Genomic DNA, 27,400 nt, shown 5'->3' with positions numbered 1-27,400 from the left:
CCTTTTAATTCAGTTCTGTTGCACTTGCAGTTTGCAGACAGGCTTGAACTTCACTGTGGGGCTTCCAGGCAGGTGAGTTGTGGCAGAATCCAGCCCCAGCAAAGCCACTGAATGCTAGCTGCAGTGAGCTATTTGGTAAAGATAACACAGCATCCCTTCTGCTTTCCTCTTCCCTTCTGGTGTAGGACTTTGATGTAAGCTTTATGATGTTGCTTCTGTATTCTCTAGGGACCAAGAAAAGGGCCATATCACTGGTTGTGGTAGATTTTACTCTGCAGCACCCTGTACCCAAAATAGTGCACAGAAATTGCACACAGACCCAGGTGAATACTGACAGCAAGATCTCTGAGTAGAAATGCTCCTTGCAGTATATACTTATGTGCAATAACTAGCACAATGGTTTAATGTTCATGAAATAAATAGCAATTTTAAAGCCAATAATGAGGTACTTACTTAGAACTAAATCATGTCATAGGGCAAATCCAGTTAAATGGATTGCATCCAAAGCCCCCAAGAGAGCAGCAGTGGGAGTTAAAATTTCCAGTGCATCCCATTTTCCAGTGCACCCCATTGCTCACTGAGGACAGTACCCCACACTGGCAGATGAAGTGGCTGCAAGGAATTTTGAGAATCATGCTCCAGCTCATCCATCCTCCCAGTCTTTCTTCCATACCAAAGCATTGGTTTTATCAGTCTCTGCACACGTTTCCTTTGTACATTTGATCTCATGGTAGATGTTGGAGGATATTTGTCCTCCCCTGGTATGCTATCAGTTACAAAAATAAGGCAGCATGGTAACATTTTATGCAATTGCATTTTCTTCTCATGACTGTAACTCAGAAATTTCACAGGAGTTGATACGTACTGTATCATTTTTTTCTTTCTTGTGTTACTTCAAAAGAACTTCCAGTAGGAAAATTGAGGCTATCCTTACGTTATCCAAGGCCACCAAACCCTCTCTTTTTACCACCAGCCAGCTTCAGTTAAGGAAAGGCATTAACTACAGCTGGGATTGCAAATGGCTCATGATAGAAGGCTGGACAGTTTAGAGAGTTTTTTTCTTCACTGAAAGTCACTAAACTGAGTCATATTTTACCATTGAGCTATGTTACCATTCATTAGCTTGTAGGATTCTGCCATTCATTAACTGTGATGTCCGTTTTCATGATTCAGTATACTACATTGCTACAGGAGATGAACTATCCATAAAAAAAAGCAAAGGTGCTGGAGGCTCTGTTAAATAGCTCTCCTTTAGCTATATTATCTGACAAGACATCGAGGTAGAGTGCTCTTGGGATTTGGATGACTTGGTGGCCATCTGTTCTGCAGGGAGGAGACCATCTGCCCTCTATATAACCTTTCCATATCCACTGCAATCTAAGCACTAACACCTTTTGAAATCCTCACCTGTGGCCTTAATTTTCATATTACAAATGAAGCTGCAGCATTAAATTCTTCCACTTTTTGATTGCATAACCCTGTTTTAGTTCATAATATTATGCCTTCTCACACACTGCTCTTTTCTTATTATTTGAAGATGGCAGTACTTACTATACAAAGGAACACTAATGAAACACTGCTTCTGTAAGTCCCTGATGACACCAGGGAATGTCACAACAAAACTATTACTATTCTGTGGGTCAGTGTAAAACATGTGGCATTTTGAAATCCCAGTGGATAAAAGAGCAGGGTGGATTTGCATAAATATTGTTCTTTTAGGCTCAGGCCTTAAGCTGTAAATGAGACGGTGGCTTGATGAGATCCAGAATTGCTAGATGATAAAGGAGCCACTGCCACATCTCCTTTTCTGAGTTTCATCTTTCAGTACCTCATGGGATGTTACAAGCAGGCTACACTTCTGCAGCTTACTGCCACCTGAGCAGGTTGACATGATGAAAGATATCCTCGCAACTGAACCCCTGCCCCAAACTTGAGGGAAAATTAAGCCCTGTGCAAACTGAGATGATTTGTATTTTAGTTAATTGAGCAATCATCCCATGTGGCTTCTCATTTTTTTCCTGGAAGGTTTGCAAGAGTAAAAATAGGCAGTAGTCAGGAACTATTCTCATGTTTTAAGCCAGACTCTTAAGGTAATCATAGAATCGTTTAGGTTGGAAAAGACCTTTAAGATCATCGAGTCCAATTGTAACCCAACACCACCATGCCCACTAAACCAATAATGCCTGTTGAGGTTATCTACCTACCATTGTAACCACCTCTGTAGTAGCAAGTATGTTAAACTGCTCTTAAAGGCTAGATTTGTCTTGGCAGTGACGAGTGAAAGAGGTATAGCTCTCTGATTTCAAATTGACCAGTTGAGACCCTTCAATAGTTTTAATACTGGAATGCTATCATAAAATGTGCAACTCGTATGGAAAGCCAGGGAAGAAAATACAGTAAAGTCAGGCTCTTCTTTTTCTGTTAGGTTAAAAATATGTCCTCTGGGGAGGACTGCATGTAGTTGGCCAATTGGCAGCTTGGTGTGTCTACTAGATGAACAAGCAGATTGCTGTACTGAGGTCCCACTGGCTTATGCCCATCAGTCACAAGAAAGCAATTTGTTTATTGCTTTTCACACTTTTGCACACAGGCCCACACAGGCTGAGCCAGAAGTTGACCCTTGGAAATTCTCTGTGCTCGTTCACCATCAACTTTCTCTTTCAATCTCTAGATGAAGGTGCTTCATTTCACCCCTGCGATGACACCTACTGTGGTCCCTTTCCTGAGTCTGAGCCTGAAGTAAAGGCAGTTGCTCATTTTCTCCGCAAACATCGGAAACAAATAAAAGCCTATTTGTCCTTCCATGCATATGCACAGATGCTGCTGTACCCTTACTCTTACAAATATGCAACTATTCCAAACTTCAGCTGCGTGGTAAGTACCTTAGAACTTGGGACAACTTCTTCCCTACATAATATTTTTTGGTACATTTTGTTTTGAGGGGAGACTTGTTTCTTCAATACTTTGCACATATTTAATATTGAGTGGTATTTATTCTGGATCTGCTTGGAATTGCATTTCTGGTTATATAACCTTCAGTCAAAGTGAGTCAGTGGCAGTTTGATTAAAATGGTATAGTGCCTTCTATCCATCAGTCCCTTTAAATTACTTTATAGGATAAATCCCTGGGTTCTAATTATAGTTATTATCATTTTATTTAATTAACTGTAATGGGAATTATGTAGTTAAGTCCTTGGGCATCTAGCTGAAATTCTGTCCCTTCATGCTCAGAACTTAAACACTAGGAGCACAAAGAAGATCATCCTCAATGTTATGAACAAAATAAAATTGAAATGGTTTATCTTTATCAATTAGAGGAGAAATCTCATCGATTTCACCAAAAGTAAAGCTTCGATTGCTTTATGTATCATCCTGCTCAGACATAGTGTTCTTAATACTTTAAGACAAGCAGTTAATTAACATCAGTGGCTTTTGTCTATTAGAAAAATACATTAATAAGATGACTTTTTTTGATGCAAGCCTATCAATTTACAGATATGTACATTTCACGTATTCCATGCTCATCCAAATGCAGAAGAACTATCCCCTCTGCTCACAGTCTGAGGTCTGTTTTTAGCCAGTCTCCTGTACATAAAACCCTCCCTATGGCTTATTCTCTTAGGGAAATGTGGCTAAGCTTTACTTTGCTCCTGCTCACAGACACACATTATACCAACCAGTTGCAAGCCTGTTTCTTTTGCCCTTAGTCCCCAGTAAACTTACATTGTCCATATATCTCCCATTTTGGCCTTGAAATTTGCAGTGACTTTTAACTTACCAGTTTAAGCTAGTTCACTTCAAAGGAGCTTAACTGCACCTTAGATTTATGCTGTGCAGAATAAATGATGTTGTCAGTCCCTGGAGCTTTGCTGAAGTTTCACTAAGCTGCCCTCCCAGGAGGCTGAGCAGCCAGCACTCCACAAACTAAACTCTCTTTGTGGGTTTATTTCTGTTAAGACACTTAATTCAGCAGCTACTAAAAATTCTCCTGTCTGATGTCATTCCTGGGAAACAGAGCAAATTAGAAGCTAACTAAGCAGCCAGAGGAGCTGAAAACATGAGACTTGTGGGGACTGACCACCCAGCCCTGCACTGACTGTGAATAAATCCATGAATCTTCTTTTTATTCTACCTTCTCCACCCTCTTTTGGGAAGTGGCAAAGAGAAAGAAGCTCCCCAAGTGAATTGGTGGCTATTACTTACCAAAAAACATAGACTGGGAATTTAAAACCACAGGATCTCATTCCTTTGAAGGCCAGCAGGTGCAAGAATATTTTTTTGAAGAACAGACAACACAGCAGAAGGTAAAGACGTGGTGTTAGGAAGAATCAGCATCTCCTCTGCAAGTAGATGATTACTGGGTATCTGATGAAAATATCCGGAGTAACGTAAGGCAATAGCAGACGCTGTGTCAGGAAATTCATTGTAAGGAAAAGGAGTCTCTAACTGAGAGTTTTCACACATACCAGTGAATCTTCAGTACATGTTGTTCTTGCTGCTCAAGGGTGATTTCTGTTCTGAGACGGGGAGTAACTGCCCCTGAGCACACACACTCTGTCTTTCCATCCACAGCTTTTAGACCAAAGGAACCCAGTTTTTGATGTGTAGTAGGTGTTTCCCAGGTTTGTGAGACCTTGCATCAGGCTTTTCATCAGAGGGAGTAGAGCACAGTCCTAAAGGGACAAAGAAAGACACTGTTTTAGACAACAGCCCTGGACAAATGGAAGCCAAATGCCAATTCTAAATATTTTGCTAGTATTTGGACTCTATACTTCTTTTTATTGCAGTGAGTCAAAAAGAACAGGGAGGTTAGCATAAGAAACTGAAGTAATTTCCTGTTATTTAGAAAACTCGTTATGAGGGTCACAGAGAAAATGAATGGAATACTGTTGCTTATTTATTTGTGTGTTTTAATATTTGCCTACAGCCAAAGGCTCCATCACCTGGTGCCTCCTAAATGAATAGTCTTTAATATTTGAAGTGTCAAAAATGGTGACTGAGGCTGAGGTTTCAGATTCTGCAGTTCTTTCGGAAATTACAATGAGGTGGAAAGTGGCAGATCTCTGCTTCCTGCTGCTGATGGAACCAGCTTTGTTGGTCTCCACGAATTGTGTACAGTGGACAACTGTAGGACTCCACACACCTAGTAGATAAGTAACATTTGGTGCTAACAGGGGTCCACAATTAATCCTGAGCAGAAGAAAGGATGTTTCTGTCTGGGTCGTATCATTCTAGTGACCTGTCAGTTACTACTTTGATTAGTGTTCAATTATTCACAGTTGCTTTGAAACTGGAGAGCTGTGTACTGATCACAACATGCATATTCTGTTCTAATTTAGGCACAACTCTCTTATTAACAGTCTCCTGAAATCTGTTCTTTTAAGATACTTAAAATGAAAGTGCGCTTTTAGATTGAAAAAAAACCCAGCAGAAACATTCATCCATCTCCAGAGTTTAAATTCCACCTACTTTTCATCCCCTTTCTTCCTATACAGTCATTTGCCTTAGCGTTTGTAGTGAATTTATATGGCATGACTGAGTTTGTGTATGTCTTTGTAAAAATCTGGTAATTTTATGTGAAGCTTTCTCCTTGAGGGTGTTCAAAGACTGATTGCCTGGATTTATTCAGGATCCAACCTGTGCAGTATGATGCGGTTGAGAACTGTCCCCTTCTTTGGGCACATAACTCCAACAGTGAAAGCAAGCAGCACCCCTCAAGGCTAAGAGCATTGCGTTCACAGTGCCCAGGAACGCCTGCCTACGTGGTGGACATGGACTTGGGTCACTCCCGCTCTGGCCTCCAGAAGGTTGCTGCCTCTGCACAGAACCCAGTACTGTTGTGCTGGTTTCAAATGGGCATTGCCAAACTATTTCTTCAGAAGAATTTCAACGGGGCTTGCTTCTGTTGTCTCATTGCTGTACAACGCGTCAGTCATGCACAGGGAGTCTTCTCCTTTGTGGCTGTTCTCCTTTCCATCACGCGTTTACCAGGACATTGCTCTCCACCCATCTCAGCTCCCTCAGCTGAGCCCTGCCTCTCACTCCCGTGGCGTCAGGCCTGTTGTCAGGCCGTCCCAGCTCCACACCACAGCCCTGCGACGGTAGGCACAGCTGCTTGCCAAATTTCTGTTGAGCAACTGAGCCTGGTACTTGGGGCTTCAGTGCAGGCACCGGACAACAGCCCCAGGCTGCAGCTAGAGCTTCCCCCTCCCCGGAGCCCTGCAAGGCCCCACTGCCACCGCCATGGCCTTGCATTGCCACCCCGCCGCCCTCACGGCGTCCAACACCTCTGACCCCATCATGGGTCTTGTGTGTCGTGACTCACAGAAGTTGAGGTGTCTGTAAGAGGAGGAAGAGTCCCAAGTGACAGCCCTTCCCCCTTCCTCAGACCTCCTCCCACCTCCTCATCCTTGGTGTTAGGGTGAGTCAGAGGTTACCCCTCACACTGGCTGGCGACCACGTCCCAAGCCGGCAGAAGTTCCCGGCAGCACTGACCTCAGCAGTCCCTGCCTCCATGCACTCTCTCGTGGAGGTGGCAAGAGGAAGAGAAGGGGCAAGCTGAAAATGTCAGTCGCCGGCACTGTCATCCCTGTGCTGAGAAACAAACAGACAAAAAATCTAGTTCTGCCTAATAGATTTTTATAATGGCATAAAAAAGTGCTCTTTCATTGCTAGGAGCAGTTCTCAGCATAAAATAAACTCTCCAAAGCCCTATTTGCTGGCCACTAAGTGAAAATAAACTTTTTTTTTTTTTTCTGGAATGACGTTTTAAAGCAATTTTCTCTGGCTTCTCTACTCGGGTGGACAAAGACCCTCAGCAGGAATGCCTGCACAGGTCAGACCAAGGATTAAGCCAGAATCCCAATTCCTGACAATGGCAAAAAAGTGGAAGGTTAGGGAAAATGTATGAACAGAAAGGCAAGTATAGAGTAATCCCTCCCCAGTGCATTCATCTAGTGCCTCATGAATAACAAGGTATGGACCAAGTTCATGAAGACCTGCATAAACTGAAACCTACATCTCTCCAGTTCATAGAAATAAAACAACCATAGCAGCTTTACCCAGTGGTTCACAGTCCAGCAGTTTCTAGCTCCAAAGATGTTCATTTCCTGCTCTCTACAGGGAGATGGCTCTGTGTTTTCCTAGATATTCCTGGCCTTCACTGTACATTCTCCAGGATCCTCTTCTGTGGGATTATAATATTCCTTTTTCTTTTGAATACGTGCATCCTGTCTCTGTGTTCAGATGCACTATCCACGTGTGACCCTCAGAACTTGCCATGGGCCAGGCCTTCTGCACCCAGTTTCAGAGGATGCCATGAACCTCCTAAACAGACTGCATCCATATGGGTGTTGAAATGTAGGTGCTGATTTTCCCCATACAGTACTGAAATCACATTTCTGCAATAGTGGAAAGAGTTCTCCAAGCCTAACTGGAGAAAGTTAGACCAGCAGTGAACATTCACCTGTCCGCCAGAGATTCAGGAGTGAAATTTGCCTCCTTCCTTCTTCCCACTCTGCTCACTGAACCACTATGGAGTGTCACCAAGAAATCATTTCTCCTTCACAAGACCAGCAGAGATGAGGTTTAGTGGACTGGGAAATGCATCCACAGGTACTGGCAGAAAATGCATGCATGGCTTTTAAACTGCATAAAAAAGACATTATCTCATCTCATGGTCTCACATGTTGCCTAAATTTGTTGTGTCACTAAATTGGTATATATACCTATAATTACAAATACTTAATGGCTGATCGCAGTGCAGTGAGCTTCTTTATGCCATGAAAATACCAAACCAAGTTTTTCAGGGATTTAGGGAATTGCTGTCAATAAAAATAAATAATGCATTTATCCTTTAAAATAAATTTAAATTAGCTGCCACGGACGCATGGAACACAGCATTACGCTGGAAGTCAATGATCCATAGCTCAGGTTCCAATCACATTACAGTATTTAATTCAAAGTCTAATTTATGTATTTGTTTTTCTTCCCCCCACAGGAATCAGCAGCCTATAATGCTGTTAACGCTCTTCAGTCAGCCTATGGTATAAGATACAGATACGGTCCTGCATCTAGCACTTTGTGTAAGTTTTCCTCTGGCACAGGTTTGTGACTTTGACCTACCTATAGTGAGGAGATTACCCTTATTATAACAAAGAAAGCAAACAGTGTTTAAAGTGAACTTTGTTCCAGGTGTGGATGGTGAGGAAGGCAGAAGATAAAGTTTTGTGACTGATTCAGTCAGTTGATTGCAGTAAGATTAACTCGATGCAATAAAAGAGATTAAAATGCAATGCATTTGAGAGGCGAAAGCCAGCAAATAACATGTTCAGAACATATAAAAACAGATTTAAAAAAAAAAAAGAAAGATAAAACAAGATCTTAAAAAGCATATCTTTATCAGGCACTTTAAATGCACTAGTAAGTTATAAAATATTTGGGAGGAAATAATTCAAATTATGTTTCATTTTTCACCATTACTTTGCCTCTCCTTCTTTGCAATTGTGGACATTACCTAAAATTTAGGGTGATGTCTTTAAAAGCTAGGTTTCAAATGTCTCTGTGTCTAGATGATGATAAATGATAGCAACAGTATCTTTATTTGGACATCTTCCATTTTTCAGAGAGAAATTTCAAATGCATTTTTCCCTATAACAAAATATCTTTAAAATATGCCTTTTAAATAGGGAACAACATTTGTCAGGCAAGCTCTCCACGTAGACAGGTAAGAGAAAAAGAAGTTCAATAGTTTTCAACGAGACACTTTTTTTTTACTGAAACTATGAGGCCTGAATGCTCTTGGTAATGATAACAGACATTGAAAAAGTGAGAAGCTTAAGTAAATAGCAAGATTTTTCACAAGTAACCCCCTGCATCTCCTCTGCTGTTGCTGTGTTTTGGCTAGAGCTCCACTTTATTGTGGGCCTCCATCTCACAGCACAGTCGTCATCTTGTGCTCATTACAGTGCAGTCACTCACTATGTCAAAGGAAGAGCAGTGTAAGTTAATGCCAGAATTGCACAGAAGACAGCAGGCCACATGAGAGATGGATCTTTATATAAATATAAGTGTCTTGGGTAATCAACATATGGAGATAACGAAAGCATAAGAAGCACACTTCCTCGGGAAGGTTTGTTAATATTAGACACCACCTATGCAAATGCTCTCATGCTGTAAGGAAATGGTGAGAAAACAAGACAGAAATTAAGAGAAAAGAATTTTAAAAGCACTTTGAAAAGGAGAATGTAGATTACTTTATCAGTTTTCTCCCTTCTCCCTGCAAAGGAATTGCCTAAAAACCCTAAGTTAAACCCAGGAGCATGCAGAGCCCCAGTCCAGCTGAGAGATCTTTGTGGAAGCAAAGCTTTAGATTGCACTCACCTGGGGACAAGAACAGTTTGAAGTTTTATTCTAAATGTTCTCTTTTATTAAAGTTTTGCTTTACACAAAAAAGTCAGTTATTGATTTTTTTTCCTGTGAAAATCAAGGGTCTAATTTATATTGTGCTGAGCACCTTTCACCATGCCCTTCTCTGAAGGGTGTTCAGGATCAGGGCAAGCAACAGCTGGAGTTCCAAGTATATTCATTGAGGCCTGGAGACAAAATGCCACAAGAACCCTCTGGTGCTTTCAACGTGACCTGCATTTAACATTTTTTAAAATTTTCTCTGAATTCCCTCTCTCAGATGTGAGTTCTGGTAGCTCTATGGACTGGGCCTACAAAAATGGCATCCCCTACGCATTTGCGTTTGAGCTGCGTGACACCGGCCATTTTGGATTTTTACTTCCTGAGACGCTGATCAAACCAACCTGCACAGAGACCATGCTTGCAGTTAAAAATATAACTCTTCATCTGCTGAAGAAATGTCATTGAGAGCTATTTCTAGGAGCTGGAAGTGAGTGCTTTACTCCCAGTGCTGATGCCTTTCAGTGTATTCAGTTGCCTTTCTAAGCTTGGCCACTTCAAAATTATAGAAGCCAATGGGAAATATGGTATTGTTTCTGCCAGACTTACATGGTGGGAAATGGAAAACATAATTTAATATCTGCTCTACAAAAGTCCATAAAATTGATATACTGACTTAGTTACCAGTTTGGTGTAAAATAGTCTGTTCTTTTTGCAATAAAGCTTTGATACTACAACTTCAGTGGGGCAGGTCCAGGTCCACATACAGGTGCCTGAAATAAAACTCAACTTCCAGACAGTCCCTGGCCTTAGTCCTTTCCCTAACAGTAAGACTTCCCTTAGTGGGGTCTCTCGAACCAAGGGATAAAGTTTACATTCATGTATATGTACTCTCTGATCCAACCCAGGCCCATGTCTATAGCACTAAATGGCATACAGTTGCATCTGGCCATGCTGCAAGTGGCAGTGTGGCTTCCTTCTGCACGTATACATACACATGTATATGCATTTTTGTGTTTTGGGTTTTTTTTTCATGTAATGCAATAATTTGACCCAAGGTTTCCTTTAACTGTTCGGAGAAACCTATTTTCAAATATATAAATTGGGGTGGACTCAACATATTGCCTTTGAAAATGTAACTTTCCTAGAGATGTGTAAGAATTACAATGAACTATTATTGAGATATACAATACTCTGCTTTATGGAGAGACAAAGCAACTTGCCATGGTTTGGAACTTGGAAGCTGGCAGTTAGCTAGTGCATCTGGGTTCTGCTGCAGTCAGTGTCTGCCCATTGCCACCAGCCAAGGATCTAGCCTTAAACAGTAACTAACTGATGTTAACTGATGTTTTATTTATCAGTATTCTTGCAGTAAATTCTGTAGCTCTATGGCTATGTGGCTGTTCTTCTTGGAAGTTGTACTATTTGCATGTTTTAAAGGAATTAATAATAGATTCTTAAATGAGCCGGATGTGAAAGCAGAAGCTTTGCAGCTGAAATACAGTGAATAAGCACCATGTTTGAAAGAATAATAATGAAAGCACAGAGAATATAACAACTTGTTTAGGGGTTTTTTTACTTTTAAAATACTATTTTTTTGATCTTATAATATCTGCAAAAGCATATATTTTACTTTATTAATTTTTACTTTAATCTTATGCCATAACATGTTAAATAAAACATATTTGTTAATAAAATCATCAAAGGCTTTTGAAGTATTCTTCATATTTCATTTAAGTATTAAAGCTTTAGTTCAAGGATGTGACAATTTTACCTATCTGTAAAACATTACTGACACCAAGGATGTGATATTTTAAAAAACCTACATCCTCTCTAAGAAAGTACTTGAACTTAACAAATGGACAACCTTTATGAGACTAGGGAGCACTGTATTTAATTAAGAATATCCTTGTCTTCAGAACTGCAAAAGGCAATCAGTGAGCAAAGATGACAGAACTGCATTCTATTTGTTTAACATTTTGTTAATAAAAAGTATTTATTTTAAATAAGGTTTCTGAAAGCTTGTTCAGATTTGATTAGTTCAGACTTGTTTGAGTAATGCAAGTTTCTATTCTGGTTTAATAAAAATCTAGGGGACAGAAGCTCTCATCCACTAGTCATTTCCAATTGCTTATGACGATAATCATTAAATATTTTGAAGATAGCAATAACTGTCTTTTGCTATGCACAGATTCTTGACCAACGGTCTCAATAGTGGTGTAAATATTAGCACCAACTGTTGTGAGTTATTCTCAATTTAGGTGACAAGATTGAACTACTGCAAGGACATTAAGAGACTGAAGTGAAGGACAGAAGGCATGAGAGATGCCTATCAGCATGAGGCAAATTTACCTCTGGATTGCTACAGTACAAACTTTGTCAAGTATGGGCCAGGAGAAACCAGATTCAGATGTGACGGTTTGATTCCTGCTCGTAGTCCAACAGTTTGTCACATGAAACATTTCAGCTTTATCTTCATACCATCACATCTCCACTGGTACTGGAAAGTAATTGAACTCTTGGAGCAAGAAAGGGGGGAAAAAAACCCCAAACAAACCCTCTTTCAGTTACCAAAAGGACCTCACATTGTAGATCTAGTTGACCTTCTCAGACAGGAATAATTGCAAGTATTCTTACATGTATCTAAGAAGTTTTGACATTTAAAAGTACTTGATATCAAAACCAGTCCATGCATAAAGCTACATCCTGGTATCTGGATGGACTCAGCTTGAATACTATGTATTATGTGCAACTGAAAACTCTGAGCTGAGTTTTGAAGACCCGTGCAGGGTAATTTAGTGCCCCGTAGCTGAATACAAGTGTAAATAGTCTCTGAGCCTTTTAATTTCAGGGTCACTAAAGCTTATCAGAAAGACAGTCACTAGAAAAGAACAAACCCTATTTCCTGAATTAAGAATTTGTAAGACAATTTATCAGCAAGAGTGATTCTAAATAGTTTACCCTAAGGAAAGAACTACTGGAAATCAGCTATTGGGATATGGAACAACAGCTGTTGTGACTTACAAATGTTACTTCTCTGAACAGCTCTTTTTTATCTCCATAATTGCTTAATTCTCATCCCTTTGTACTTCTCTTCAGAAGTCTTTATTCCCTACAGGACAACAGAATCGATAACTGGTTTTGAGAAAAGTTAATTTATTTTATGATTGTAGGTATAGTTTATCATTCAACACAATAAAAATTACGTGAACAGCAAAACACTGGTTATTAACCCAGCAGTCAAAATCACGTATATAATGATTATATAAAATCCAGGAGTTACACTTCCATTTGTTATTGACAGAATAATTATAACCACTTCTGTAACTTGGAAAAAGGGCTGTTCTTCTTTTTTATAACTTTTATTAGTTATAAACAAAATCCTGAGATTAATTAACGTGAAGGAAACAGGCCCATGCCTCTTCAAGTCACCCTTCCCAACAACAAAACAATTATCCCAAATTGCCTTGAATCATCATTCATAAATTGATAAAAAATCGGCCTTTAGAGGTCAAAAAAGATACTGAGTTTGGTTGCAAACCTTGAAGAAAGAGCACAGCTGATGGGTGAAGCTCCCTGTGTGTTTTTCAGAAGTTGCTTCAAAAAGGCCAATGTATTTTGTCACTCAGGTAACAAGCCTATGGAAAAATGCAATTCTTTTCTTAAATTTATGAAATTTGAATAGAAAGAGTCCAAGTGACCTTGAATGCCAACATACATTTACTTCGAAACATGCAGTGCCAGTCCGCTTGTCTATAACAAACTGCAGCATGCAGATTGTGCTGCCTAGTTGAGGACTGCGCAAAATAACTGTTTATTGAAAAGACTGCATCTAATTCTTAAGGTTGGGAAGAAAGCATTATATTTCCTACCAAAAGTAAGTTACTATTCAACTATTCTAGTTTATTCCTGTTAAACAATATCTTCCCTTTTTATGTTAAAAATTTAATGGTACCACTCAAAGAAGAAGATACTTGGTAGCATGGGGAGAGTAATAAGTATTTCTGTAAGTCCTTTGACCTTTCCTTTGCCTCTGCAAAACTACTATATCATTTCCATAGTTCACTGTTATATAGCAGTCACATTCATTGTTAAAAAATGCTACTCTCACACATAACAACTTCATGTTTTTGACTTCTCTGCCTAAAAGCCAGATGTTAACCATTTTCATGCAGTTCTTAAGTGATGGTAAAACACCAGAACAGTATCTCAGACATGTAGAAATACAACTACCCCTTTGCTGTAGAAAACAGGACAAGAGAACAGAAATTCAAATACATTACAGAGAGAGACTTTTAAAATATAAACCCCGTGACATTAGCTATACGTAACATTAGCTATACTTCTTTAAAAACATTTTAAAATGCTCACCACACAAAATACCTTTTCTGAGTTGTAAATTTAAAAGTCTTCTGTCCACAGAAAGCATAGGCCATTTGGCGTGCTTAATGTACACCTGATTCTCACACTCATTCAGGATAAAAAATTAAGGTCAAAACAGCTGGAATTACTTCCTCCTTCACTGTGTAGGAGGAAACCTGGGTGCGGAGAGAGCTGCCTTCTGGCTGACTACATCGATAGGCTTTCAAGCCCTATCAGCCTTACGAAGTCAGTAGTGATGCTGTTGGTGGGTCTGTCTTGGAGGAAGGTGAACAACTCCAGAGTGGTTTTCACAGTCCTCGGCTGAACGTGCTTGTCACCCTAAGCGCGATGCACTGGTTGAGCAGTTTGTAGGAAATTCACAGCCTTAGGCTGCACGTGGTGTCAAAAGGGCCTGCCTTAACAACAAGGTCTTCTGTTAATACCTGCAAATTTGGAATAACTAGAGTCACTCCAGAGCAGTGAGCTAACACATGTTTCTCCTTAGCAAATGATGTTTGGGGCATGGACATTTAGAATAGACAAATCTTTAGCCCCTGAATGCTTGTCCTTGCCTGACAGGCAGGAGCGGTCAACCAGAAAATCTCGGCTCTCTCCACTTGCAGATCTGTTCGGCCCTCTCCTGAGAGACCGAGTCAAGCACAGCAGGGCTTGCCCTTGGATTTAGACATGAGGGAATGCACTCATAAATAATAGATTCAAATGTTAATTAAAAAAATCTGCCACTGTCCCCAGCCATGCAGAAAGTGCACTTTGCCTGCGACAAAGAAAATCCATCCATTGCCATAAAGACACGGGATAATGTATTTCATCCGTCCTGCCTGCTCTTAGAGTCCAGCCACCTTAGCACTGCTCGGTGTTATTGAAGAAGACATGCGGCAGAATAGCCATAACAATAAAGTATTTTTATCTACCCTCAGGTCTGTAGGAGGACACACTTTATCTCAAGTAATAGATAACTGCTTCTGAAATAAATATTGTGGTATGACTGCAAGCAGGTGTTTCAGTCTTCTGTGCTGACTACTATGTGCCAGGCTATTCCTCTGTATACCAGGATGGCTCAATGCTGGGAGGGTTGTCTCTTTTTTAACCAAATAACAAATTCTTTTTTTTTTTTTTACGAATTCTGAGCAGAATATCAAGTTAGGTCTGAAGATATATACACACCAAAAAGTATGAGAAAGTTTCATTTTATAACAGAATTTTCAATTTCTTGAAAATAATGCATCTGTAAAATCACAGCCAGAGTTTTCAGGTGGGTTATTTTTTTCAGCATGCCATAACTGAAAAAAACAGTATAGCAGCCTGAAAAGCTGAGCAGAAATGACCGATCTACTTACTGTTTCATTTCCCTTGTTTCATTTGACTTTGTTTCTAGATTGAGAAAATCTGGGTTGATTGATTGGGCTGAATTGAAGGAGTGCAGTCAAAAAGCTGAGTGTAGAGGGTTCCTCTGTGCTAATGAGCTAGAAATAGTTACTTTAAAAAAAAAAGCAACTTGGTATATTTTAAGTTCCTTATACAGACTAATTGCTTTACTCTGAATTAAATTATCACAGTCACAGAGCTTAGTATGGTTTGGCAAGATGTATTGTTATTTTCCTGTGAGCCAGCCAGTTTTCTAAGGGTTAAATGAGTGAAACACCTGCTAGTGTGGTAGGAGAACCAGAGCTGCTCTTTGGCCTTGTTAGCACAGAATCTGTCAAAAAGACAAAACGTACTTGAGCCTTCTCTAACAGGATAAATTTGCTGTATCATGCTGCATGTGTCTCCATTCCTCTTCCTCCATTTCAAAAAAGAAGTGGATACTGTCTGTCGGTGATGACTTCAGGCTATAAGAGCGCCTAACTTTTGGTACTAAATTTAAATCATGAACCTGTTAAAATGTGTGAACTTCCCCACATACCTACGCAGATCCATTCACACACAAACAAGATGTCTGTCTGCACAATGTGTACTGTGTGATGGTTTACGTAATGGTGTAGCTGCAATTCTTGGCAACCACAGGGCTGCTGATAGCAGGCAGCATGTGTTCGGCATCTCTCCTCTGCCTGCTGTAAGCACACGCAAGTTCAGCTCATTTGGCCAGTTCCCTAAAAGCCCCCAACACTATTTTCACTGGTGCAACACAAGAAGTCTTCCTCCTGCGGTTCCTGCAGCGTATTTCTGTGGGTTTTCTGCTACTACCGTTAACACACCCCCTACAAGATCAGATCATGGGCCAAGCCCTTTGTGTGTTGCACCATAAAGAGCTAAGAGGCCGGGTTGTGCTATTGCGAATGCTTAGGCTGTAAGAAGGTGTTAACTCCCTCAATTCCCAATGCGGACTGCATCCCAGAAAGCCGTCATTACCTCGTGGGTTATGAAGAAGACCCTATACCATTGCCCATAGTGATCAAAGGTGTGTCTAAGGTGTTCCTGTAATGTCTGGACGCACTAAGGAGAGCGCTGGAGAGCCCATACCAGCTGCCACCAGGATTTTTGGACTGCTTCAGCCCATGAACAATTCTTCCATATACGAGCCACTTGAAGGAATACATTTCTTATGAATTTTAAAGATTTTCTATTAAAGCTATTGTGGTTATTTTAATGAGGTTTCTTTTCTGAGAAATGAGGTCTCTTTTCTGAGACGCTGAGGTAGAAATAATCTGAAGTTGCTGTCATGCTGAAGGCTGTTTAGGGAGTCAGTGGATGCAGTCCACTACCTGTCAAACACACACCTACCAACATTGCGGATAATAAGTGCAACCTTCAGGAGATGTCTCAGCAGACACCTCGCAGCAAACATTTCTGAAGAGCGGGCTACTCTTCAGAGAGCAGTTTTGATGCAGACTGGCTAATGAATGTTGGGAAGCTCATCTACAACTCTCTCCTCTTGAGCGGAGAGTAGGAACATCACATTTCCGCAGCTGTCAGGACTGCACTTTTCAAAAAAACATTAAAAGACTGTATCAGAGTTTTAACAGAGAAAGGAAAGTCCCTGCTCATTTCACACTCCTCTGCACGGCACCAGGGGAAAGGCTCCTTCGCTCGTGTGCCTGGCTGCAGATCTGCTGGCACGCAGCCCATCAGAAACAGCACTATTTAAAATTGCTGGAATCACCATCCTGGTTTTTGCTTCTATCTCTTTGACAATCTTAAACAATCCGTCATCAGCCTGAATATATGCAATAACTCTCCCCCATTTAGGTGTCTATTGAAGGACACACAAAAGGCTGATTTCTTAAAAATTCCTTTTTGTATTCAGTGTTTTCCATTCTGCTGAAAACTAACAGCTTGTATGTACAGGGGAAAAAAATAATCCCGGAAGACAATTTACAAAAAGTTTTATCCAAAACCATATGAAATACAGTATGTATCATCTTCATACTCTAATTCTGAATGCACAGACCAAAGATGGAACATTTGGAACATGTTTTCAGTTTTCACTCGGTATCAGGATGTCGTGGTTTAACCCCAGCCAGCAACTAAACACCACACAGCCGCTCACTCACTGCCCCCCCCGCAGTGGGATGGGGGCAAGAATCAGAAGGAAAAAGGTAAAACTCATGGGTTGAGATAAAGAGAGTTTAATAGGACAGAAAGAATAAAATAACAAGGGTAATAATAACAATAATAAAATGACAATAATAATAGTAAAAGAATTGGATTATACAAAACAAGTGATGCACAATGCAATTGCTCACCACTCGCCGAGTGATGCCCAGTTAGTTCCTGAGCAGTGATCCGCCCCCCCCCCACCCCCCCCACCCGCCCCAGCCAACTCCCCCCACTTTACATACTGGACATGACGTCCCATGGTATGGAATACCCTTTTGGCCAGTTTGGGTCAGCTGTCCTGGCTGTGTCCCCTCCCAACTTCTTGTGCCCCTCCAGCCTTCTTGCTGGGTGGGCATCAGAAGCTGAAAAAATTCTTGACTTAGTCTAAACACTGCTTAGCAACAACTGAAAACATCAGTGTGTTATCAACATTCTTCTCATACTAAATCCAAAACATAACACTATACCAGCTACTAGCAAGAAAATTAACTCTATCCCAGCCAAAACCAGGACACAGGACTAAAAATAGAGGCAAAGGACAGAAGTCTAACATGGAGTAGAGGACAAAGTCCAAAATAAATAGCAAGACTGTAGGTCCCAAGAGCAGCAGAGATTACTTGGACTAGTATAAAAAGGCATTTTTATTTTTAACGAGGAATAAAATCACTGAAGCACCAATAATTCAGAAAGATGAAAGGAAAAAATGTTGAATGATGTTAATGGGCTGAATAATTAGAGGACTGCTGGGTCAGATGGCCTACTGGGAGAGCACATGGCTATCTGTGACTAAACAAACAGTTGGAAGAACAAAAGTTAGAAAAAAACAAGCAGAGACTAATCATTTTAGATTGAATGACACTCTGTGAGAAGTATAAAAATAGCTTCATCCTGAGTAAGTAAACAGATACTGCTGGGATTATTTCTAAAATTAACAAGCAGAGAAGACCAAAGGGACACTAAAATCAGGAGAATCACTTCTCTGTTCACCTGATGGTGTCAGAGCCCACAATCAAGCTTCTCTTACCTAAAAAATTACCTGCCTTTGGAATACTCCCATGGGGGCTATGTTAATTAATATTCAGTAACCCTGTGACATAATTAATTTTTAGTGTACATGGATATTAGCAAAGAGGTAAAGGTATCTAGTAATTCTCACTACCTTCTCTGGCAATTACAGTATTTCCCACTCCATGCAAGTTGGCACTTTACCTCCACCCCTCCAGCTGTACATGTGGATAAAGCCTAACACAGCAAAACTGGATGGGTATCTGCTGTCTGAAGCAGCAGAGCAGTGGATTCCATACAGAGGTAGCAGAAATCGTTTGCATTATATTTGGGCCATATGTCCAGAAGGGAACGTGTATAAGTGTAAATCTGCTGCAAGATACTAGAGACCAAAAGGTAAAGAGGGTTAAGGTTAGCTTCCTTTATGGAAAGCCTCACTTGTCATAAAATTCATCAAGATATTGATCCCATTGCATGGTAGAAGTGCATTTCTTCTACTTTTCATTAGACATCCATAATGCCACACAATGATGATTTTTTCTCTATTCTTCTGCATTGCAATGCATTTCATAAGTGCACAGCTTTTAAAGAATAGACTGATACCATAGCTGAAAAGGATAAAGTTGCAGTACCACCAATATATGGATGAAATTAAAAGCATGCCATAAATTCCAAGCAAAAAGCAGTACTGGAACCCAGAAGATGAGACTTACATGGAAATGTTTCCAAGGAAGGCTCTCCTAGGCTTCACTAAATCTTCACAATGTGTATCTATTTAAACCATACTTTATGCTAAAATTCACTGGAGGACCGAAGTCAAGGCTTCAATGAAAGGGAAAACTATTGGATATGTATCATTTTACTTGCCATTCAGTGTGGGAAATTATTTTAACACATCCAGAATCAGTCTATTTGCCTAGTATATATCTTTTAAAACAAGGAACAATAAATAAATAATAATCTTTGAACTCTTGCAAATTTCTTTGTTATACAAAAAAGTATTACTTATCAAGGCTGTCATGGTTTAACCCCAGTCAGCAGCTAAGCACCACGCAGCTGCTCACTCACCTCCTCCCCACCCAGTGCAATGAGGGAGAGAATTGGGAAAAAAAAAGTAAAACTCATGGGTTGAGATAAGAACAGTTTAACAGAACAGACAAGAAGAAACTAATAATGATAATGATAACATTTCATTAAATGACAATAGTAATAATAAAAGGACTGGAATATACAAGTGATGCACAATGCAATTGATCACCACCCGCCAACTGACGCCCAGTTAGTTCCCAAGCAGCGATCCCCACCCCGGCCAACTCTCCCCCCGTTTATATACTAAACATGATGTCACATGGTATGGAATACCCCTTTGGCCAGTTTGGGTTAGCTGCCCTGGCTCTGTCCTGTGCCAACTTCTTGGCCAGGCATGAGAAGCTGAAAAATCCTTGACTTAGTGTAAACACTGCTTAGCAACAACTGAAAACATCAGTGTGTTATCAACATTCGCACACCTAACCCAAAACATAGCACTATACCAGCTACTGTGAAGACAATTAACTCTATCCCAGCCAGAACCAGGCTCACACACATTAATCACAAATCCCTCTGTGCTTTGCCTTAGGTGTTCCCTGACAATTCTATACACCACTGTGATAAAGATCCAAATCTTTAACAGCCCATTCACTATTATTCAGCATATTGATGACAACTGGCAATAATCCTACAGCCAAAAGTGTACTTGAGGTTTCTGAGATATCCCAGTAAATCCTCTCATTCTTTCATGGCTGGAAAAAACAGGCAGCCCTTTTACCTCCTCGTGGGGGATAGTAATGCAGGGTACTAAGGAAGAAGGAGGTGTTAGAGTTACAGGCTTACTGATGCTGCCATTCACCTTCTGTTTTTTCTGTATTCATCCTCTGGAGTGGCAGGCCTCAACTTTCACCTGTCTGGGAGGAGAATTTCACAGTCCTCCAGCTCCAAAGGTGGGATTTAATTCATTTGACTTCAACTATATGAAAGCTATTCATCTAAACTAAACTGACTTCGTTTCCTCTGTAGTTGGTAGAGGAAAATGAAGGATGTAGAGGATGACAGGTCACATCTATCTTAGACTTGGTACCATCAGTATTGCATGAGTTACTCATTAGATGTTAGTCTTTTTGCATAGCAAGAGCCCAGATGACAGCTTAGACTAGGTGCCTAGCTTTTATAACTGTTAAAATTAATTAAGATAAATTCCACCCTAGCATGAGACGTGTCCTTTAATTTCCAGTAGATCAACCATGCTTACATACCAGTTCTGGCTGAATTCAGGTGCCTGAAGTTCTTTCTCTCAGGGTTGCCCATGGCACATGGGACACTCAGGGAACAAACAGCCTTCTTAAAAATAAATGTTATTTATTTTTGCTGTAAATATTTGTCTTATAGAAAATAATGTACACATAATCATTAAACTGTCTACATATATTTCTGCCATGCAACTTCAACTATAATTCAGGCAGACCTAATTTCTTCAGCCACCACAAGTGAAGCCTGGCCTCTTTCAGGTGCTGTGGACCATGAACGCTTCTCCCTTTCTGTCCCTCTCTCTCATGTCTCTATTAATCCTGCCAGTTATTTTTATTACTCCAAATTCACATTTCATTTCTTGTCCTTGTAGTTTGCTGGAGAGAGAGCCAAAGATGTAAGAGTCCCCATTAATAACAATTAGCTCTCTAACTTGGAGTTAGCTGCTTGATGCTTTTTTTTTTCTTCTTTTCTCCTGGACAGATTTTTTACAAGTTAAACAAGTGATACCGTAAAGTATACAGAAGATACCAAAGACACACAACATACCAGCAATGTAGAGTATTCAAAATCTATCATAGGGCAGTTCCAAATCTGTCACCAAAAATAGCAAATTCCAGGGTTGGTGAGACCCTGTGGATTTCACTCCAGCAGCTGACTGGCTGCCAGCTGCCTACTGAATCCATAGGAGATGCCCCTTTAAGCAGTCAGTCTCCTATGTTAATAATCTCTTTTTCCTGCTTCTAGCAGGCATTATATGATATTTAAAGGCTACTGAGTTTAAAGTGCTCCCTGAACTTAAAGTGAAAATGTTATCTTATTTTTGTAAGAATGTATAAGAACTTCATGTTTGATGTAAATGGTCAGTAATTGAGACTAGTAAACAAATATTCAAAGTAAGCTATAGCCTCTTCAGCCTCCCACTGCAGAAACCAATCTTGTTCTTATACAAGCCAATACCTTTCTTAGAAAGAAAATACGCTCTGAGCTTTTTATGAGCAAGAATAACAAAATGCAGTCATAGTTTCATGGTAAAACATTAATTAGAATTGTATGAGTGAACAAAATGCTTTCTAGTAAATGACATAGTAAAAACAACTTCAGAATTTATGCATAGAAATAGTGACTACAGATTTCTGTATTCTGCGATTTTTAAAATAAATTAATGTTTGCAATTATTGCAACAACATTTAGGTTTGCAAATACACCAGAATGTTTTAATATATTTCACACGGTGACCACATTTACGAAATGTGCACAAATACACAAAGCCTGCTTATAAGACATTGCTGTCATCTCTTGGATTTTTAAAACAGCACAGTCAGCTTCCACAGAGAGCTCACACGTATTTTGAAGGACACAACCTCATTTTTATATGGTACACTGTGAATTTAAAGTCCATTTGGATTTTAATCTTCTACCTTTGATCCATCACTACAATGAAAAGAAGTGAAACCATGAATTTAAACAGCCACAAACTTGGGGTCTCACATTTTGTGACATGAATGCCTCAAATTACTATTTTTAAATGATGCACAATTGTCTACCCTCCTTTACGTATTTCTCCATGGACTATTATGCCTTAAGATTAAGGAGGCTATCTTGCAGGTGCCATACATACTGCTGCACCAAAAAAGGCAGAAAATTCCAGTTGCCCAGGCTGAGTGTTCTGGTTTCTAAGTATCCAGATTTGGGTTGACCTCATCCATGTGACAGAGCTTACTGCCAGCACACTTTGTTTTGAAAAACTGTACCATATTGTTTCCTTCTTACATCTGTGTTGATGCTATTTGCATGCAATAATATCCCATGTATTATTTCTGTTCTAAAATGGTGAGCAAAGGAAAAGCAATGTGCTGACAAGTTTAACCCAAGAAAAGTTAAGGAAGAACAAACTAATGAACAGAAGTGGTTTGTCAAGTGAGCATTTTAAGGACGACACCTGTGGCTATCCAGAGGTGTGACCTCCAACCCATGCATACACAAGACCAATTCAAGCTCCACTGCCATAACCTGCTATTAAGCAAGCTTTTATTGCAAAATGTATCTAGTCACAGTACTACCCAAGGAAGCAAGTTTGGTCCAAACACTACAAAACCACCATAAAAATTACCATTATTGTTGACTTGTATCATTATGTATCTATTATAAGGGCCCTGCATAAAGCCTCCTCTTTACAGAACCTGTGTTTAAGCAAGGGTTGCAGTACCGGTAAGCACAACTTACCTCAAATCACATTTGTCAGGAACTGAGAATAGAAGCAGTCACAAACATCAGCAATGGCTCTATGGATTCGGAGGAACTTGGCCATGTAGAATTATCTGCTGCATGTCTCACAACCTATGATAAATGAGATTTTTACCAGCCCAACAACATTTGTTTGTTTGGCCTTCTCAGCTACAAATAATTGTAAATTGCACCTCGACAGTCCCACCAGTGGCACAGCAACATTTTCTGATAGCCACCGTCCCTACTCCTGTATGAGGAGATCTAAAATTATAAAGCTTTTATCAAGAAGCAGCGCACAATACACACTTTCAGATATCAAAACTAAACACTCCAGGTCTGCCTGGATCTGAACCCAGACAGCAGCAGCAGCTTTGAATGTCATGAGAAACCATCTATCGTACATTCTGTGAACCAGTTAGTCCCGTTTTTAATGATCCAGATTGCACATTAGCTCTGACACTTGACTTGAAACTAGAAAACATCTTGGAAGTCTAATCAAAATTGTCACAGGTGTTTCAAAATGTCTTGTAAAAATATCTGAGTGAATACACATCTAGTAAATACTTAGTGAGTTAATTGGGATACTAGAATGAATCACTACAGCACTTCTTTAATGTCTTTCTTCTAGGCAAGAATATCCATAACTCCCATTCAATTTTATCTTTCTAGTTATTCACATTCAAAATCTTTCATTCATGCCATGAAGCCCACAGTTTATAATGTATACGCTGAAATATCAGTTATTGCATTTTTGACAGGAAATAACCTGCTGCAGTTGCTGGAGGAAACAATCAGGCAGATTCAAAGATCACTTCATGGCAGTTAGAAGTGATTATTGCTCCAGTCTCATTGCTTCTCACCTTAATTCACATGACTTTTATGACCTCTCTGTCTAAGCTTTTCAGCACAGATATTAAAATACTTGAAAACCATCCTTGTTATTCATTTGACTTACCCTACCCAGAGATTAAAGGGCTATTTTTCTCCAGCTGAATTCCATTCAACTTCTCTCAGTTCCTTTTCATTTTCAACCCTTCTTTTGTTATTATCAGCTTATTGAAAGAGATCTGCATAAACCTTTGAAAATGCACAAGTTCGAAAGCGATATGCTGAATTCACCTCAGATCAAGGGCAAGAGAGTCATTCAGCATGTAAAAATTAGGTTAAAACTAATGCTTCATGCTCCCAATATCTAGGCTATTTAATGCCTAATCTGTAAGACAACTCAGCATGCATTATGCTGATCAGGTCACATCAGTTACAAAGACCTGCAGGAGTCTGAAGCTAGGATTTAAAGGTAGGAGAGTAATCATCTTCAGTAAATTTGTTACTTTTCTAAGTTGTTACAACTCCAAATATTCCCATTTTGGCCTTAATTAAGAACTCGTGATAACCATACACTATGGTAGTTCTTCCTATTACAGGTGTTTGGAGAGATAACTAATTAACCAGGCTCACACCCACAGAGTAATCTAGGAAAGCCGTAACAGTACGGACAGCACCTCCCAAGAAAGAGGGCAGTCATGTTGTGACTCCCCCCATTCAATAGTTTCTTCTTTAAATCCAGTAACAGCAATTTTATCTGCTGGAGTTGGCTAGGAGAAGCAATAAATCAGTGGATCTTATTGCTACCTTTGCCATACATCCTCCACACACCTTCTTTCGCAGTGCAAGGCTCTCGGGAAATTGCCAGAACTTTATATCCTTGGTATTCAGAGACAGAAATACTTGCCATTATGAAGGAGTTGCTATACTGGCTTGGATTTGCCTTTGCATTTGCACAGCCTCACATAAAACAATAACTGCATAGTAGGTTCCTGGTTGAGGGTGAAGATATACTATTCATTTCTATGTGCCTCAAAAGAAACACTCTGTCTTTTCTCAAACAGGTATCTCAGAAAATCACCTTCTCAGACAGGTATGGCTGATACATCCATAAGCAGGTCCTGAAGTTAAAAAAACTACTAAAGAAACTTAAAAAAAAACCACCAACCCCATATAACCAATTTTTTAAAAATATATTTCCTTCTGTCTTTAAGATGGATATTCGTATTCCTTCTTCATTCACGATATAGGGAATGGTATGCTGAGGTGCCATGGAAGCTGGGATCTGAATTATTCACCTATTAGCAGGAGCAAAATGCTGAAAAAAGAAGTTGAAAACTCCTATAGGTAGCTAGAAGAAAATGTATTCCCACAGAAAAATTCCTAGCAAAAAGGGATCACATTCCAGCAAATGCAGCGGTATGAGCTTCCAGCACATAAATGCAAGCTACAGCCAGGAACGTTTTATATCCTCCACAGTTTCCAGCCACAATTCAAAACTTTATTCCATCAACCACAAGAGGTGGGGTTTTTTTCTTCACTGCTATCTGTCATTTTTCCTGCAGCTGTCACAAATTGAGAAATATCATGCTTTACTAGGAATATGTATCCTCGCTTAACTGTAGTATCAAGAATGTATTTCAATACAACAGGAGCCTCTACTTTTTAGCTTTAAGGCATAAATTTGTCACCTTGCAAGAGCCTCCTCATAGTGATGGATGTTTATTTTGTTACTGGTCACTCCAGGGTGTCATACGCATTTGTACAAATGTTTGGAAGCAACCTAGGAATTACCTATTGGTTAATATTCCCTGTGCTAATAAACATTTGCTTTTTGTTCTTTCAGTGCAGCAGTGGATACACTGCAGCCTGTTTTAACCTCTTAGAATACTCACTCTACGAACAAACTATGAACTCTTAATTTCAGCTCCTGAATTTATCTTAAAAAAAAAACTCTTAAAAATAATAAAGTACATTTATACTGACTGTATCTCTTGCAGTTTGGTTGACAGATTGCAATCCTTTGCATAATGGATACAGTGGACATTTTGAATTATGCTTCACTTATTTTTACAAGGGTGGCAGGCCTAGGACTCCACAAAGGGATAGAAAGAAATGCCTTTTTTCTACCTCAGTATTACATGACCAAGCACCACCAGCAGACCTGTTAAATCTTATGCATTCAGTAAGAGACTTGGAAACTTCTCCACCAAGGTGCTTGCAGTTGCAGAACAGAATCACAGCTTCTCTCTTGTTCCAGGTTCCCATCTGCTGGACCCATCTGGACCCTGATCCATCACACACTGATTACCTGCATCTGGTACATGAAAACAGAATGGGAGCAAATGCAAAGTAATTTAATGCAGCTAAAGAAGGTGCCAACAAGTGAGCCACCACAATTAAAGGATCATATACACTGCCACTAACACACTGGTCCTAGCTATTGACCCATCAATCCTATATATGGGGTCACATAACAGGGCTGAGTGGTCTCTTGCACAATGGAAATACTGAAGAAAAATTATGGTAAAAGCAGTAGTTTAAACAATACTTTAAGTTGGCATAAGCTGGTATTGTTGCCGAAAAACACCAGCCTGCCTTCTTCTTGCCCATTTTCTTGTTCCTGTCCTTGTGTTATCCCCTCCCTTGAGCTAACACAAACATCTGTGAAGTTGCCTGAGGAATCAGGTTATGGAATTTATCTGGCTTAAAAATCCTCTGTTTCTTGTCAGGTTAATTTCAACCTAATTAAATTTTGAATATAATCCAGCACATAATTCACAACATGACAATGCAAATGCTTATGTTGACCAAGAAAGCAAGAAACATATAGGTAGGAGCGGGGAGGATTGCTTTTTTTAGTGGCAGTTCTGTCTTATTCTAGCTTAAAGTGATCACAGTCTATTACTGTGCTGTTTCAAAGCTCATCAAGATGCTTTAAGACAGTGCCACCATGTGCAGTAGACCGGGCTTTCTCATCACCCCCGACCACACTTCCCCACTCCCTTTCTTGTGTAAGAATTATGAATATGCAGGTAAGTCTGATCAATTCACTGATCCCAATGAAAACCGACTTTCTCGTAAGGCTGATTTTTGGCTGGACCACTGAGCTGCACTGACTCACTGCACAGTTGCACAACTCCACCAACACAAGAAAGGGGATAAGAGCTCATACAGGTGAAAGAGTTCCCTTTGGAAGGCAGTAGAGCCATAGATCATCAGCTTGTTCCAAGCATGAAACTGCACTTTTACTATCAGCTTTTACTGTCCATCACAAGGAAAGGCTTAAAAGTCCTAGTTTTTCAGCATTTTCAAACAAGGACTACATACAATTGTTGTACACAAAAACATCAGAAGCAGGTGCTAATTTTTCCCTCTCACACAGAAAGGTCGGCAGAGTTTTTTACTAAGCACATTACTAATACTGTCTGAAAACATTTTAAATATACGAAACAATATAAATGGCTGTTGGAATACTCCAATTAACTTGTAAATAAAAAAGTACAAGACAGTAATTTTGGGGGTGTTTCTCAAATACATTTTTTTTCTTGTGCTGTTTTATGTTTAAACATAAAGGCTCCAACAAAGCAGTGATGCTTTTGTGCTTTAGCACATATATACCAACATGTTTCTTTTAGGTTTGTCAGGAAACATTTCTTAGGTTAGATAGCACAACTATAATATTTCATACATGTTGCCTGCAGACTTAGCAGTGTGAGCGGAAAAAACAATT

At 39.8% G+C, this 27,400-nt stretch overlaps 1 protein-coding gene across 2 annotated transcripts in view; it reads left to right on the top strand.

The window, feature by feature from the left end:
* The window catches only part of CPA6 (carboxypeptidase A6), an 85,399-nt gene extending 74,337 nt beyond the window's left edge, over positions 1–11,062 (top strand). For both annotated transcript variants that reach the window (XM_075024343.1, XM_075024342.1), the window contains 3 exons: positions 2,672–2,874; positions 8,000–8,084; positions 9,686–11,062. In XM_075024343.1, coding sequence (XP_074880444.1) covers positions 2,672–2,874; positions 8,000–8,084; positions 9,686–9,873 — 476 coding nt within the window. In that variant the 3' untranslated portion in view covers positions 9,874–11,062. The remainder of the gene's footprint in view (positions 1–2,671; positions 2,875–7,999; positions 8,085–9,685) is intronic.
* The last annotated feature ends 16,338 nt before the right edge of the window (positions 11,063–27,400 follow it).

The sequence above is a fragment of the Buteo buteo genome, chromosome 3 (assembly GCF_964188355.1).
Source record: "Buteo buteo chromosome 3, bButBut1.hap1.1, whole genome shotgun sequence".
NCBI lineage: Eukaryota > Metazoa > Chordata > Aves > Accipitriformes > Accipitridae > Buteo > Buteo buteo.
The sequence above is the reverse complement of the archived record's forward strand: the minus strand, read 5'-3'. Positions and strand labels throughout refer to the sequence as shown.